At 50.0% G+C, this 14755-nt stretch overlaps 1 protein-coding gene across 1 annotated transcript; it reads right to left on the bottom strand.

Moving 5' to 3' along the window:
- Positions 1 to 9899: 9899 nt before the first annotated feature.
- LOC104336878 (olfactory receptor 14A16) lies at positions 9900 to 14148 on the bottom strand. Its single transcript, XM_075444948.1, has 5 exons — positions 14116 to 14148; positions 13951 to 14061; positions 13643 to 13697; positions 12111 to 12230; positions 9900 to 10888 (listed from the first exon to the last, which is right to left on the bottom strand). The coding sequence occupies exons 1-5, from the start codon at positions 14146 to 14148 to the stop codon at positions 9900 to 9902; spliced, it is 1308 nt and encodes a 435-aa protein (XP_075301063.1).
- Positions 14149 to 14755: the final 607 nt, after the last annotated feature.

The raw sequence follows: 14755 nt of genomic DNA, 5'->3' as shown, positions 1-14755 counted from the left end.
GCTCTCCATGTTTATAATGTATCTGGGGACATATCCTGCGCTTTGAGCATTTTATCTGTGATAATTCTCTTTCTCCAGGAGTGCAAGTGGAGTGTCTGCGTCCACTCCAATTCTCCAGAACCATGAACGCGGTCTGTCTTACCCGGAGTTCTTTGCACGTGTGTCTGGCCCAATGATACAGGCGCCCTCCCATGTCACATCTCTGTAATAAAAGGAGATCTTCTCAGTGCTGGTGACTAGAAGATAAGCTCTTCTTCCAGACCTGGGCTCAGGAACATACTGAAGAAATTGCCACTGTTGGGGCAAATTGCTGTGCTGCGGTTTTCCATCTATTGAGGGGTGGAGGGGAGAGGGTGACCTGTTAGAGAATGGAACTGGAGTCAGATTTCAGTGATGGCCTTCCTGTTTGGCCATTTCCAACACTGCCCACTCACCTCAAGTTTATCAGTGACTCTTGCTGCACAGCCACTTCCTTCCTGCTGCTGGGTTCAGTACTTCATGGTCAGGGATCTGGACGGGAGGCAGCTGTGTGCCCTGGCAGCAAGGGAGGCCACCAGCATCCTGGGCTGTATGACCAGGAGCATGGCCAGGAGATTGAGGGAAGGGATTCTCAGGAGTACTTCATTCGGATTTCAGATCCTGAAATCAAGAGTAATAGTGGAAATCTGCAGTGCGTTTAGGAAAGAGCCCTGAAGACAGCCAGGGACTGGAGCATTTTGACTGTGAGGAGAGCCTGAGGCAGCTGGGCCCTCACGGGTCCTCATCCCAGCCTGCCAGTACCTATGAGGAGGTCATGGAGAATAAAGAGCCATCTCTTCACCATGCTTCAGGGAGGACAAAAGCCAATGAGAGGAAGGTGAAAGAGGAGAGGTTCAGGCAGGACAGAAGGGCTCCTTATTTCGCCAGAAGCTCAGCCAAGTGCTGGAACAGTCACCCAGAGAGGTTGGGCAGTGTCTGTCCTTGGGGGTTTTTAATCTCAGACTGAATGAAACCTTGAACATCTTGGTCTGACAGTGTTTCTGACAGCTTGGACTGCAGACTTGCTGATGTGGTGCAACATCCCCTCAAACGTGGCGATCCCAGAATCAGCCAACATTGCATTCCTACTTACACTGCAAGAACAGCTTGTAGGTGTGACTAGCCATTTCTCTGGTTTGTGAATGAGGGCAGTGAATCAGGGCAACTTGGCACTTTCCTTGTCTTTGTGCAAGAGCAGGGAGATGGTCAATCAGGCACCCCCTGACTGCACCCAGAACCACTGATGCCTGAAGTCACACCTGCCTGGTAATATCAGAATTGTACGTCTTGGGAAATACTGGAATTGTATGGTTACTGTCTAAATATCAGGATTGCATCACGTGGATCTTGACTAGGATGGTCAATTATTCATGCCTGAAGTCAATCGTCTTGAGTCCCTGTAAAGAGCGGCACCAAAGAAGGCCCTTTGAGCTCTTCTGGTATGCAGAGGGCTGTGCCCAGCAACTTCTTCTGAGTGGGACGCTTCTCAGAGTATCTTGAACTCTGTTGGCATCACCTGGGTTGATCTCCTTGGGACTCAAGCTTTGCCCTTTGAGAATTAATTTAATTTGAAGTGAGTATTTCACTGACCTGGAGGGGAATTTTTATGATTGTATGTGTGTGTATGTGTGTGTGTGTGAATTGATTCAAACATAATATTCTATTACTGTGATTGTAGTAGCAAATTCTTTTTAATCACTCTATAAATGGTAAGTTAACCAGTGATTAATAGATGGTAAATCCCAAGGATTCTCTCTCTCTCTAAATTGTGAACAGACCACGAATTACTGCTAAACATATCCCTTAGACATAACCTCTTGTGGTCTAAGACCAGTTCTGGATCCAGCTGCACCTGGGCTCCTCTCTGAGAAGGAGTTTAGAGAGCAAGGGTGTCCAGACTCCCTACCACCTTACACTTTCCTTTTACTCTCTATAAATCATTTTCCATACAAAACCCCTTTTAATATTGTGTTCCACCCCTTTGTGAAGTAATAGAGTGGACCTTGCCAATGAACTTTGTAAGATCACATTTTCTAAATTTTCACTAAAACCTTTTCTTGCAAAATCTTTGAGTGATCCTTTACGCAACCTAACCGCTCCTTCGTGACATCTGGGCGAAGGCTGAGGTGTCCTGGGTGGGGATGGTATTAGGGCATGGGGCTCTGTACAAGACACCAGATGATCTTATTTTGACGTCGATAGGCCTGTCAGGTGTCAGGTAATGTCAATGAAAATGGAAGTAAAAAGAACTGAAGACAAAAACCAAAGCAAAGAAATGTGTCAACACACTTTCCAGCCTTGTTTCTGTCTTGGGAGCATTTTCCTCTGTTGGAAAATGAAAGTGTATTCCAGGATTGGGAATGTATGCAGGACACAAATGTCTCCTGCTAGAGGTAAATAGACAGCAGGTGTCAGTGTAGATGATCTGGGCACCCCTTCGCAGCTTCTACCTGCACCTTACAAGGTTCTCTGCTCTCCCACAGGTCCTCTGGGATAGATGCCAGTCCCAGGCCATCACCCCAGGTACAGTGGGAATTTCAAAAGTGGCACGGCATGTTTATGCTCAGACAACTGATATCTGCCTGGAAAGCCGAACTTTTTTTTTTTTTTTAATGAATTCCATGAAAACTGTAAAGCACATTTTCCTCAGCTGAATCATTGGAGTATTTTCAAGAAATGGAAATGTTTTCCCTCCATGACAGAACGGGAAATTTCCAGGAAATGGAAAATGGCTTTCCTACTAATGGCAGGAGAAGTATTGATATTCCCTATTGTAGTAGCAATACTATGTCTATTATTTCATCTGCCTTGACATTCAGGTGTTTCCAACTTTCCTACTCAGTGGCCATGTCTAAGGACTATGTGGACTTATGCCCTTCCAATTTCTTTCAGCTTTTGTCCTTTGCTTGTTCTTTGGTCATTCAGACGCCTCTCCAGTATCTGATTTCTGCTTCGAGCTTCAGGGAGTTAGAAACTTACCCCTTCTTTCAGAAGGCTTATTAACTCTTTAGTCCACAACTTCTTTGCCTTTATATCACTCCTTTATTATCTGTCTGTCTAAAACTGTTCTTGTATGGAAATCCCTTGTGAAAAGTGGACAACAATAGATGCTGTTTGCATTTAGCATACAGCTGAGGAGAGAGGTTTAAAGTTTCTTAAATTGCATTTTGTTTCACTTTTGTTTCTTGGCAAGGAAGAGAAATCTTTCTGTGCCTGTGTGCAGCCCATGTCTCTAAGGAAAGCAGGTGGGAGCTGACGCAAAGAAGGTGTACCATGCAGCAGCAGATCTCAGTGGAGAAGCCTGATGTGAGGAGAAGTGATGCAAGCCCCAGGAGGCCAATAAGGGAACTGGTGGGCTTGAGGAGGTGAGGAGCAAGGTTGTCCATATAGACTTCAAGTGGGCTGCTTTTCCTTCCTTGCCATAGCTCCTTAGCAGACAGTCTCTTCCCCTTTAACTACTCCCTTGAAACAGTTCCAATTAACTGTCCAACTCATGAAGCCTTGTAAAAAAATGTAGGAAGAGAAAGGAACACAAAGTCTTTCTGCACTGGAAGGACCCCCAAGGTGCATTTGATGATCAGTCAGTGAAGCAGAGATACTGAGAAGATTTTGGCACAAACCTTTCCAGAAGTCAGAGTCAGAAGCGAAAGCTAAAGTACCTTCAAGCATTAACGGGACCCACTGAGGTCCATCCCCCAACAAAGCCTCCCCATGGAGCTGTTGGAGACAGACAACTGGAGGACATGAGGAGAGCCAGGCAAAGGAAGAGTGTCAGTGTGTCTGATGCTTTGTCAAGTCTTGATGTGTTTATGAAGCCAAACACCAAGCCCTGACTCCAGCCCTTGTGAAGGGAGATCATATCCCTCACGTGTGGCTCAGGGCTTTTCCTGGGACAGTGGGATGCAGGCTGTGCAATGCTGAGTGAAGGACAATGATATCACACTGCCAGGGTGAGAAGAGACATGGAGGCTTTGGTGGCAGGAGGACAGGGTGTCTCCTCACAGGCTTTGATGTCAGAGGCATCAGCCACAGCCAAGTGGACCGAGGTCTCAGTTCTATTAGGGAGTGGTCTTTCCAGGCTGTAGACACTCAACCTTCTCCCCCTCCACAGCACATTCCTACCTGTGCAGATGTCTCTTTGTCCTCACTGGTGACTGTTCCTTGAAACAGACTCTGTTCCAGTCTCCCTCTCAGTGACCCATGGCTCCACAGCACTGCCCTTGGAGTGAATTTTCTTACTTTCTCATGTCCTGTCTGGACCTCCCAATCTGCAGTATTTGCTTTTGCTGGTTTTTATATCTCAAGCTCTTTCCCAGGTGCCACCACCTCTGAAAGAACTTTTCAAGTTCTCATGGGCTACATGAGAATACAATGCCCAGATCTTCTGATTCGTGAGGCCTAAGCAGCCTTGGCCTCTCAGCCTCCTCACAAATAGTCCCTAACACTGACTTGGTAGACCTCCTATGAACCCTCTCCAGTTTCTCACTACTCCTCCACAATGGGGAGCCCCATACTGGGACACAGTATTCTAGATGTGCCCGTACAAGTGCTGAGCCAAGACGGATGAAAACTCTCCTTGTCTGGGTGGCCACACTCCTCCCAGTGCAGCCCAATACACACATGTCTATATTCCCATTGCACTGGCTGCTACAGCCTCCCTTGTAATGCCCAGGCCCCTTTCCTTAAGGTTGCTCTTCATCGAGTCAAGTCCAAGCCTGCCTCGACGAGGACATACTAGTGAAATGAAATTGCTGGCCAAGATCGGTGTCACCATGGTGACCATGCCAGAAACACCACCTGAGGGTACAAAGCGAGATAAACTATGTCTGATGAGGAAAGGGTAATCAGAGGTGGACTGTTTGTGTGGGAGGGCATGAGCACGATCAAAGGGAAGAACTTGGGAGGGCCAAATGAGGGAAGAAGAAAATATAAGGTGAAGCCAAGGATATGCTGAGGGCTGTTGGTGGGTATCTGCCAAGCAGCCCTTCACCTGCAGCAGACTGATTAGAAATCATAGAAATCATAGAAAGTTTTGGGTCGGAAGGGACCCCTAGCAGTCATCTAGTCCAACCCCCCCGCAGCGAGCAGGGACACCGCTAACTAGATCAGGTTGCTCAGAGCCCTGTCCAACCTGGTCTTGACTGTTTCCAGGGATGGGGCCTCCACTGCCTCTCTGGGCAACTCGATCCAGTGTTTCACCACCCTCATTGTAAAGAATTTCTTCCTTATATCCAGCCTAAACCTACCCTGTTTTAGTTTAAAACCATTACCCCTGTCACTGTTATCTCTGCTAAAAAGATTGTCCCCATCTTTCCTATAGGCTCCCTTTAAGTACTGAAAGGCTGCAATCAGGTCTCCCCGCAGCCTTCTCTTCTCCAGGCTGAACAAACCCAACTCTCTCAGCCTGTCCTCATAGGAGAGGTGCTCCAGTCCTCGGATCATTTTTGTAGCCCTCCTTTGGACCCGCTCCAACAGTTCCATGTCCTTCTTGTGCTGAGGGCTCCAGGGCTGAACGCAGTACTCCAGGTGAGGCCTCACCAGAGCAGAGAAGAGGGCCAGAATCACCTCTCTCGACCTGCAGGCCACGTTTCTCTTGATGCAGCCCAGGACACGGTTGGCCCTCTGGGCTGCCAGCGCACATTGCTGACTCATGTCCAGCCTTTTGTCTATCAGTACCCCCAAGTCCCTCTCAGCAGGGCTGCTCTCGATCCTTTCATCCCCCAGCCTGTATTGATACTGGGGATTACCCTGACCCAGGTGTAGGACCTTGCACTTGGCGTTGTTGAGCCTCATGAGGTTCACACAGGCCCACTTCTCCAGCTTGTCCAGGTCCCTCTGGATGGCATCCCGTCCTTCTGGTGCCTCAACGGTACCACTCAGCTTGGTGTCATCTGCAAACTTGCTGAGGGTACACTCGATGTCGCTGTTCATGTCATTGATAAATATATTGAACAGCACCGGTCCCAGTACGGACCCCTGGGGGACTCCACTCATTGCTGGTCTCCATCTGGACATCGAGCCGTTGAACACTACCCTTTGGTTGCGACCATCCAACCAATTCCTTATCCACCAAACGGTCCACCCATCAAATCCATGGCTCTCCAATTTAGAGAGAAGGATGTTGTGGGGGACCGTGTCAAAGGCTTTACAAAATTCCAGACAGATGACGTCCATAGGTTTTCCCTTGTCCACTCTTGTTGTTACACCATCATAGAAAGCCACCAGGTTGGTGAGGCAGGACTTGCCCTTGGTGAAGCCATGCTGGCTGTCTCGAATCCCCTCCCTGGCCTCCATGTGCCTTAGCATATCTTCTAGGAGGATCTGTTCCATTGTCTTCCCAGGCACAGATGTGAGGCTGACAGGTTGGTAGTTCCTAGGGTCTTCCTTTCTACCCTTTTTGAAAAGGGGCACAATGTTTCCCTTTTTCCAGTCACTGGGGACTTCCCCTGACCGCCATGACTTTTCAAATATCATGGAGAGTGGCTCGGCAACTCCATCAGCCAGTTCCCTCAGGACTCCGGGGTGCATCTCATCAGGTTCCATGGACTTCTGTACGTTTAGGTTCCTCAGGAGGTCCCGAACGTGGACTTCACTTACAGCTGTAGGGATTTTACCCTCCTGGTCTCCTTCATGCCATGCATCGACTTGGGAGGGGTGAGGAGAGAGGTTGCCAGTGAAGACTGAGGCAAAAAAGTTGTTGAGTACCTCAGCTTTCTCCTCATCTGCTGTTGCCAGTTCACCGGTCTTGCTCACGAGTGGGGGTACACTTTCTTTGGACCATCTTTTTCCGGATGACATCCCTGTAGAAGCCCTTCTTGTTATTTTTCACATCCCTTGCCAAGTTCAGCTCCAGCTGTGCCTTGGCCTTCCTGACCCCATCCCTACACAAACGGGCAGCTTCCCTATACTCTTCCCAGGAAGCCAGTCCCTGCTTCCACTGCCTGTGCAGTTCCCTCTTCTTCCTTAGTTTGACCAGCATCTCTTGCCTCAGCCATGCCGGTCTCTTCTCTTCTCTGCCCGACTTCTTACATTTGGGATCGAGAGCTCTTGCGGTCTCTGGAATACATCCAGTAGGACGAGAGCCTGCCAGGGTGAAGCTCACTGAGGGCTCTGACCTGTCCTAGGTGTTTGACGGAGGTCTCACAGTGACACCGGCCAGCCTTTTCAATATCCCCGACACCAAAAGCCTTCTGTATATCCTACACTTCCAGAGGAATGCCCAGGACACAACACATGTCTGTCCATATGCTTGGGGCCTTCTGAGAAGAGAACCAGAAGTGATTTCTTCCTACAGGCTTCGAAACCAAACAGGCTCTCTGTGCAGTCCCCAGCATTCCTGCGTGGTTTTCTAAGTGATCCCCCGACCTGTAACTTTCTGGTCATCGGGCTGTAGATGAGAGGATTGAGCAGGGGCGAGAATGGTGTAGAAAAAGGGCTTTGACAAACTTGCTTAGCAGGGCTGTCCTGGGCATCACACAGGCAAGGATGAGGGATGCTGTAGAAAGGAGTGACACTAGTGAGGTGAGAGGAGCATTTGGAGAAGGCTTTCTGGCTGCCCATGCTGGGCAGCAAAGCTGCCCTAGGGTGGCAGCTCTGATGCACCCACAGGATGCCAGGGTGAACAGGAAGAGACTGGATCTCGAAAGCAAGTTATGAAAGCAAAGAGCAGGACTGTCATGGTGTCACTGCAGGAGAATTCTAGTACTGGGGCAAAATCACAGAAGAATTGATCTGCTACATGGGGGCCTCAAATTGTATCTTGGACAAGAACAAAATAATGAGTGTAGATGACAGAAATCCCCTTAGCCAAGGTGCAATTGCCTTCTGGAGACAGCCCTTGCAGCTCATGAATCTTGCAGAGAGCAAGAACCTGCAGACACCCAAATACTCATTGTAGGATGTTGCCACCAGCAAGAAACACTCCATACGTGCCACAAAGGCAGGAAACGGCACTAACATTGCTGTGAGCAGACACTGTGCTGTCCTTACCATCAGGGGACAGTCAGGCTAGTGGAGCTGTAGCAGGTTTCCAAGATTCCCATCAGAAGCTCCATGATGAGAGTGTTCACATCCACAGTCAAGGGGCAGGGCATGAGAGAGAGGAGGAAGAGATTTTTCTCAAGGTTTGGGGATTCCCCATTCCCATTATGGAAACTCTTTGATGAAGTCTGATTGTCATAGCCCCCCTTATCCGTGAGAAGTTTTAGGTCTTCCTGTCCCCTCTCTCCTGGTAGGACACCTATGAGTGAGCACATTTGTTTCTCTGTTAGGTGCTTACAGAAATTGTCAAGGAAGTTCAGAGGGGGGAAAGATGGAGGGGTGCGTGTCTCTGACTGCATTCCTGACCCCCAGGTGTGCTCTGTGCTTTGTGAAATTAAAGAAATGCTGTCTTCTGCAGGGCAATGCTGCTCATGCTTTCAGAACCCTTTCTGACTGCATTGGTGAGATGCTCTGCAGATGTGCTTCTTTCTAATAAAAGGGACAAGCCCTAAACACAAGGAAGGGTGACAGAGCACCCAGGGACATTTGCAATGAAGCTGACAAGGCAGGTGAGAGAAATCTCCTTGGGATGGTGGGACTTGTTCCTGAAGTCACTCCCAGAAATGTCAGGGTTCTGACAGGGCTGTTCAGCGACACAAGTGCTTCCCTGCACAGGCAGAGGCAGAGGCAGGGCACTGCAGCAGGCGTAGTGTTTCCCTGGCTGCCTCCTGCCACTCCCAGAGGCACCTCAGCCCTGTGGTGTGTCGCCCTGGTCTGCACACATCTGAGATGCCCCATGGCATGAGGAAAGGCCACGTGGACCTCAGTTCAAGGAACCACACGACAGTGCCACATTCAGGAGGTTTCCCAGGGTAAGTTACAGGTTAAAGTGAAGTGACCTGAAGACACTCTCTGTCCCAGAAGACCTCATGGCCTTCATGGCCACCTCTAGGCATAGCTGATGGCATTTGTGCTCACTCAGGTTCATCTCCCCACTAGCACACAGTGTGCATGGTTGTGCCTTCACCATGCAACACCAACCTGATCTTCTGACCCTGTCATTTGGTGTCCCTGCATGGAGAGATAAAGAAACTCTCCAAGCTGTAGTGAGAAACCAGCCCTGGAAATTCTTGTTGTTATTGGCTGCTAAGTGACAACTACCATGGAGGGTCTTGCCCAGGGTTTCCAATAAACATGGACACAGACCAGACACTTCTCTGCAGATCTTTCGTGTCTCTCCCAGCAATCTTGTCTGTGCGAGGACACTGCTGTGTCCCCCCAGACTTCCCACTCACACAGTTCAGCTCAGCTCATCACTGTGTTTTCCTCTCCAGGGCAATTTTCCTGGACATGTTCTTGAGAACACTGTTAGAAAGAGTCTGAAGCCTTCAGGCACTGCCTTGAGGAGATCCCCTTTTGCTCCCATAGGATTGGGACCAAGCTGCCAGAGCGCTCAGGTCTTGCAGTACACAAGGGCTCAGAAGGACTTCATGGAGTTGGAAAGAGAGCAGCTCAGAAAAGACCAAGTGCCTGTGCTCCATGGCACTGCTGCTGTGCTGGGACTCTTTTCCCTTGCCCCTCTGGAGGTGCCCCTGCAGCTCCAGAGAAAGTCTTGGAAGAGGGATCTTGGACATGCAAGAAACTGCAGGATCCTTTATTGTTTTTAAACACACCAAGAACATGGCTCTTGATTTACACAGTCTCTGGGTCACACATGACAGGTAGATAATGAAATAGCACTGGGAGGAATGATGGCAATTCTTTGTAGAGAACATTATCACAACCAAGACTACGAAGAAAATAAACCAAAAGAAACAAAACCAATGACCAAAGACAGCCTGGTCCTGCAGTACATTACAATGTGAGCCATGTGCAGAAGAAGACAGGAAGTGTATTGCTGTTTAGGAACATCCAGTCACCAGTTTCCACACTGCATCCTTGAGCTCCTGGTTCCTCATGTTATAGATGAGGGGGTTCAATACTGATGGAACCACAGAATACAGCACTGCCACAAACAGATCAAGCAATGTGGAGGAGATGGAGGGTGGTTTCAGGTAGGCAAATGTGCCAGTGCTCATGAACAGGGAGACCACAGCCATGTGAGGAAGGCATGTGGAAAAGGCTTTGTGCTGTCCCTGCTGAGAGGGGATCCTCAGTACGGCCCTGAAGATCTGCACATAGGACAGCACAATAAAAACAAAACACCCAAAAGCTAAACATGCACTAAGCACAAGGACCACAATTTCTCTGAGATAGGAGTGTGAGCAGGAGAGCTTGAGGATCTGGGGGATTTCACAGAAGAACTGGTCCACAGCATTGCCCTTGCAGAGGGGTATGGAAAATGTATTGGCAGTGTGCAGGAGAGCACTGAGAAACCCACTGCCCCAGGCAGCTGCTGCCATGTGGACGCAAACTCTGCTGCCCAGGAGGGTCCCGTAGTGCAGGGGTCTGCAGATGGCAGTGTAGCGGTCATAGGCCATGACAGTCAGAAGAAATAATTCTGCTGAAATGAAGAAGACAAAGAAAAAGAGCTGGGCAGCACATCCTGAGTAGGAGATGTCCCTAGAGTCCGAGAGGGAACTGGACATGGATTTGGGGACAGTGGTGGAGATGGACCCGAAGTCGAGGAGGGAGAGGTTATAGAGGAAGAAGTACATGGGGGTGTGGAGGCGGTGGTCACAGGCTATGGTGGTGATGATGAGGCCGTTGCTGAGGAGGGCAGCCAGGTAGATGCCCAGGAAGAGCCAGAAGTGCAAGAGCTGCAACTCCCTCTTGTCTGCGAATGCCAGGAGGATGAAGTGGGTGATGGAACTGCTGTTGGTTATTTGCTTCCTCTGTGCATGGGGTACTGTTCCTAGAGGAAGAATCAATGAAGAGTTAGGGGAGACATCTCAGAGTAAAATCAAAGACTTCCTCCTAGACCCTCACCTGCTACACACACTTCATGATTTTTTCTACGAGCCCTTCCTTCAGCTCTGTGACTGTTTTTTTCCAAGTGTGCTAGGAGAATCAAGACCTCTTCCCGCTGGTGGCCGAGGATCCAGTGCTGCTCTGCAGCAGTGGGTTCATGGGCATGGTGGGGCCGGAGCCAGTCCTGGTGTTTGACTCTGTGAGATGAAGTGTCTCAGATGTAGGCACTAATGAGAAAAGAGACCTTTAAATGTCTCATTCATTCTATCCATCTCAGCACCCCACTTCTAGTCAAGAACACACGTGGCTTATGTATCCAGTCCAAACGCATGATCAGAATTTAACTCTGCAGCTGAAACTCTCATCCCCAGAGAGTGTGAAAGCAACAAAATATAAAAGAAACAAGTGGAGAAACAAGGAAAAATGCATTGAGGATCTCGCTGAAAGAGGCAAGGGCAGAGGCAGCCGGGCACTCAGGGGAGCGTTACCCTTACCCAGCTGAGCACGCCACCTCCAAGACAGTGAGAACGCAGGACAGCTGCCCTCAGCCCCATCACTGTTGAGCTGGACACGGGCATGTGGCAGGAGGGATGTCCTTCACCTTGTTTGCTGTACAGAGAGGTGACTCCCACACAAGACATCATGGCAGTATGGGCTTAAGGCTACGCTGTGTAGGACACGAGAGGGGAAGAGGGTTGCTCAGGGAAGGCATCTGCACTGCAGGACATGGCCAGGAGGTGCCCATATCTCCCCTGCAACAGGGTTTCCATGAGCAGTTCCCTCCTTGCCTGCTCATCTCGACTGCCTGGAGCTGTCCCTGCCAGGAGCTCTTGCTCTGGCCCCACATCTCCTCCCTGCCAGTGCTCACAGACCCCAGCCCAGCCCCTGTGTGCCCAGCTCTGCCCTGCTGCCTCTCCGTGTGTGCAGGGACTGAAGTGCAGCTCACACAAACTCTGATGAAACCGGCCAGGGGATGCTGGTGCTGTCTGTAGTCCCCACAGCTGGAAAGTGAAAGTCTTGGGAAAGGTTTTTATCTCTCCAGTCATCCCTCCCTCAACTTTCCATATAAAAAGTCCCCTTGGAAAACTCCCACTTCCCATGCAACAAACAAGGAGGAGAAACCTCAGCAGACAGTCGGCTTCCCTTTCATAAAGCTCCATCTTGAATAATTCCCTTGGAAATGCCGTGGGGGTGATCTGGACCTGTGAGCTGCCCTGAGCTATGCAGCAGAAGCACCCTGTCCTGCCAAGGGTTGCTCCTTCCACCCACATCTTCTCCCTGTAACGTTGTGGTGAGCTCCTTGGCCAGGCAGAGTGCTGTCCCTGTCAAGCAGCAGAGTCCCTGCCCCAGCACACTGCCCCTGAGGTGCACAGACCCTGCTCGGAGGGACAGCTTGGGGCAGCCCGGGCTGCACATCCACCTTCCCAACCCTGCAGCCGTCCTTGGGAGAAGGCAGCTGTCATGGCCTGTCCCTCTGAGGGTGCAGCAGGCAGTCCCTGCTTTGCAGCACGTCCTCACCTTCTACAAAAGAGAAACTGTGATATTCCTCATGGTGCATCCCATAGGCGGGGAGTTGTGCCAGCTTGAGGACATCTTTCTACAAAGTGCAGACACATTGCCCTTCATGCAGAGACTTACCATGTCAAAGGCTGAAAACATTTCTCTCACCTTAGCATCCTCCCACCCCACACTGCCTTCAACCTCTCTCTGCCTCGCTCCTCTCCCCTCGCTGCCTGCAGGCAGTGCCCTCAGCCCTGCTGGGCTTTGCAGAGGAGCTGCTCCTGGGCACAGCTGTCTCTCTGCAGTGCTGCCCACTTGCCTTGAGCTCCCTCCATCCCAGGAGCCCAGCGCAGCTCAGCAGCACAGGACCAGCCCAAGGCACCACTTTCTTAACCCTCTCTAGATTCCCTCGAGGTGTCCTTTGGTCTCCAGGACAACTTGCTGTGAAACAGGCTTAAGCAATCACTGATGTTGTCTCCCTCAGCTGGGGAGAGACACTTAGTTTCAACAGTGGCATTTCTACTCTCAGAGAAAGAGTCAGAAACAAAAATCTTCTTTCCTTGTCTCATCATTACACAGGACAACCAGAAAGTGACAGGGAGGGATCTCCTTCAGCCCTGCTGAAGGAAGGGATTCAGCATAGTCATTCAAGCTATCTCATCCTTGGTTTGAAGTTCTAGAAGAGGTCTCAGATCTGTCTCCTGCTCACCAGAAAACCCACAGGAAGTGGGATTGCTTTTGTCTCAGTTCACATGTGCACCTGTTCGGCTCCTACATGGCAGCTCCTTTTCTCAGTTCCCTTGGTAATTCTTGGAGGTGGAGGGCAGAAGGAAGATGTTCAGACACAGACACCTTGTGACAGGTTTAGTTTCAGAGGTGATCAAGATGCATTCTGGTAACTGCAAGCTCTAATGGAGCAGTTCATAGAGACAAGGCAGCATCTGAGGACACCTTCCTGGAGGCTGGTGGGAAATGCCTTGGCCAACATAGAAGACAGAAGGTGTCCACATTTAAGACAACTGAACCTGTAACTATTCCTTATGTTCAAGTCTTCCTAAGGATGTAATCAGATGATGACATGTAGTCCTATGGCACAGGGAGAGATAAGTGTCTCTGTTCTCCATGAGCTGTATTTTCTACATGGCCTGAGCAGTATGATGGGATTTGTCTCATGTGCATCCCTTCATTGCCTAACCTCATTCAGGACAGATGAATCTTCATTTCATTTGCAAACACAGGCCTGTAGTGTTATGTGAAATGCCAGAGCTCTCCAGGACAGCTGCATGCACCTGACGTGGACAGCACAGGTCCTATACAGGAACCCCATCCCACTCAGACTGTTTGTGTGACAGGCACCACCCAGGGCATCTCACACAGATTTGGTGCCTGATGGCCAGTGACTGAACACCACTGCTGCAGTGATGTAAGGCCTGTCCCTTCTCTACCCAGTGGATGCAGATTTGAGCGTGAATACCAAGCACATCACAGCAGGGTCTCCACTTGAGAACATTCCCTCTCAAACTCTGCTGGATCTTCTCTCACCCATCGTTTAACCATCCCCTCGAAGGTACAATCATGGATCTGGGTGATGATGATGTCCTGGCGAACAGGGGAGGTCCCAGATGACTGGAGGATTATCGGTGTAACTTCCATCTACAAGAAGGGCCAGAAGGAGGATCCCGGGAACTACAGCCCTTTCAGCCTGACCTCCGTGTTGGGCAAGATAATGGAGTGATTCATCCCGAGTGTGCTCTCTGGGCATGTGAGTGACAACCAGGGCATCAGGTCCAGCCAACATGGGTTCGTGAAAGGCAGGTTCTGCTTGATGAACCTGATCTCCTTCTATGACTGGGTGGACCTCCTAGTGGACGAGGGAAAGGCTGTGGCTGTCGTCTACCTGGACTTTAGTAAGATCTTTGACACTGTTCCACACAGCATCCTCCTGGAGAAACTAGCTGCCCATGGTTACGATGGGTGTACTCTTTGCTGGATAAAGAACTGGTTGAATGGCCGAGCGCAGAGAGTGGTGGTGAATGGTGCTAAATCCAGCTGGTGGTCAGTCACAAGTGGCGTCCCCAAGGCCTCAGTTTTGGGTCTGGTCTTGTTTAACATCTTTATCAATGGTCTGGATGAGGGGGAGTGCTCTCTCAGTAAATTTGCAGATGACACCGAACAGGGTGGGAATGTTGATCTGCTTGAAGGTAGGAAGGCTCTGCAAAGGGAAGTGGACAGACTGGGTCAATGGGTGGAGGCCAGCTGTATGAGTTTCAACAAGTCCAAATGCCGGGTCCTTCACCTGGGTCACAACAACCCCATGCAATGCTACAGTCTTGGGGAGGAGTGGCTG

This window comes from Opisthocomus hoazin, chromosome 29, assembly GCF_030867145.1.
Source record: "Opisthocomus hoazin isolate bOpiHoa1 chromosome 29, bOpiHoa1.hap1, whole genome shotgun sequence".
NCBI lineage: Eukaryota > Metazoa > Chordata > Aves > Opisthocomiformes > Opisthocomidae > Opisthocomus > Opisthocomus hoazin.
The sequence above is the reverse complement of the archived record's forward strand: the minus strand, read 5'-3'. Positions and strand labels throughout refer to the sequence as shown.

Coding starts and splice junctions, on each gene's coding strand:
- LOC104336878 (XM_075444948.1), bottom strand. CDS start 14,148: ATGAATCACTCCATTATCTTGCCCAACACGGAG. Junction 12,231..13,642: donor ACATAACACTACAGGCCTGT/GTTTGCAAATGA, acceptor GCTGCTTGACAG/GGACAGCACTCTGCCTGGCC. Junction 10,889..12,110: donor TAGCTCAGGGCAGCTCACAG/GTCCAGATCACC, acceptor TTTTACTCTGAG/ATGTCTCCCCTAACTCTTCA.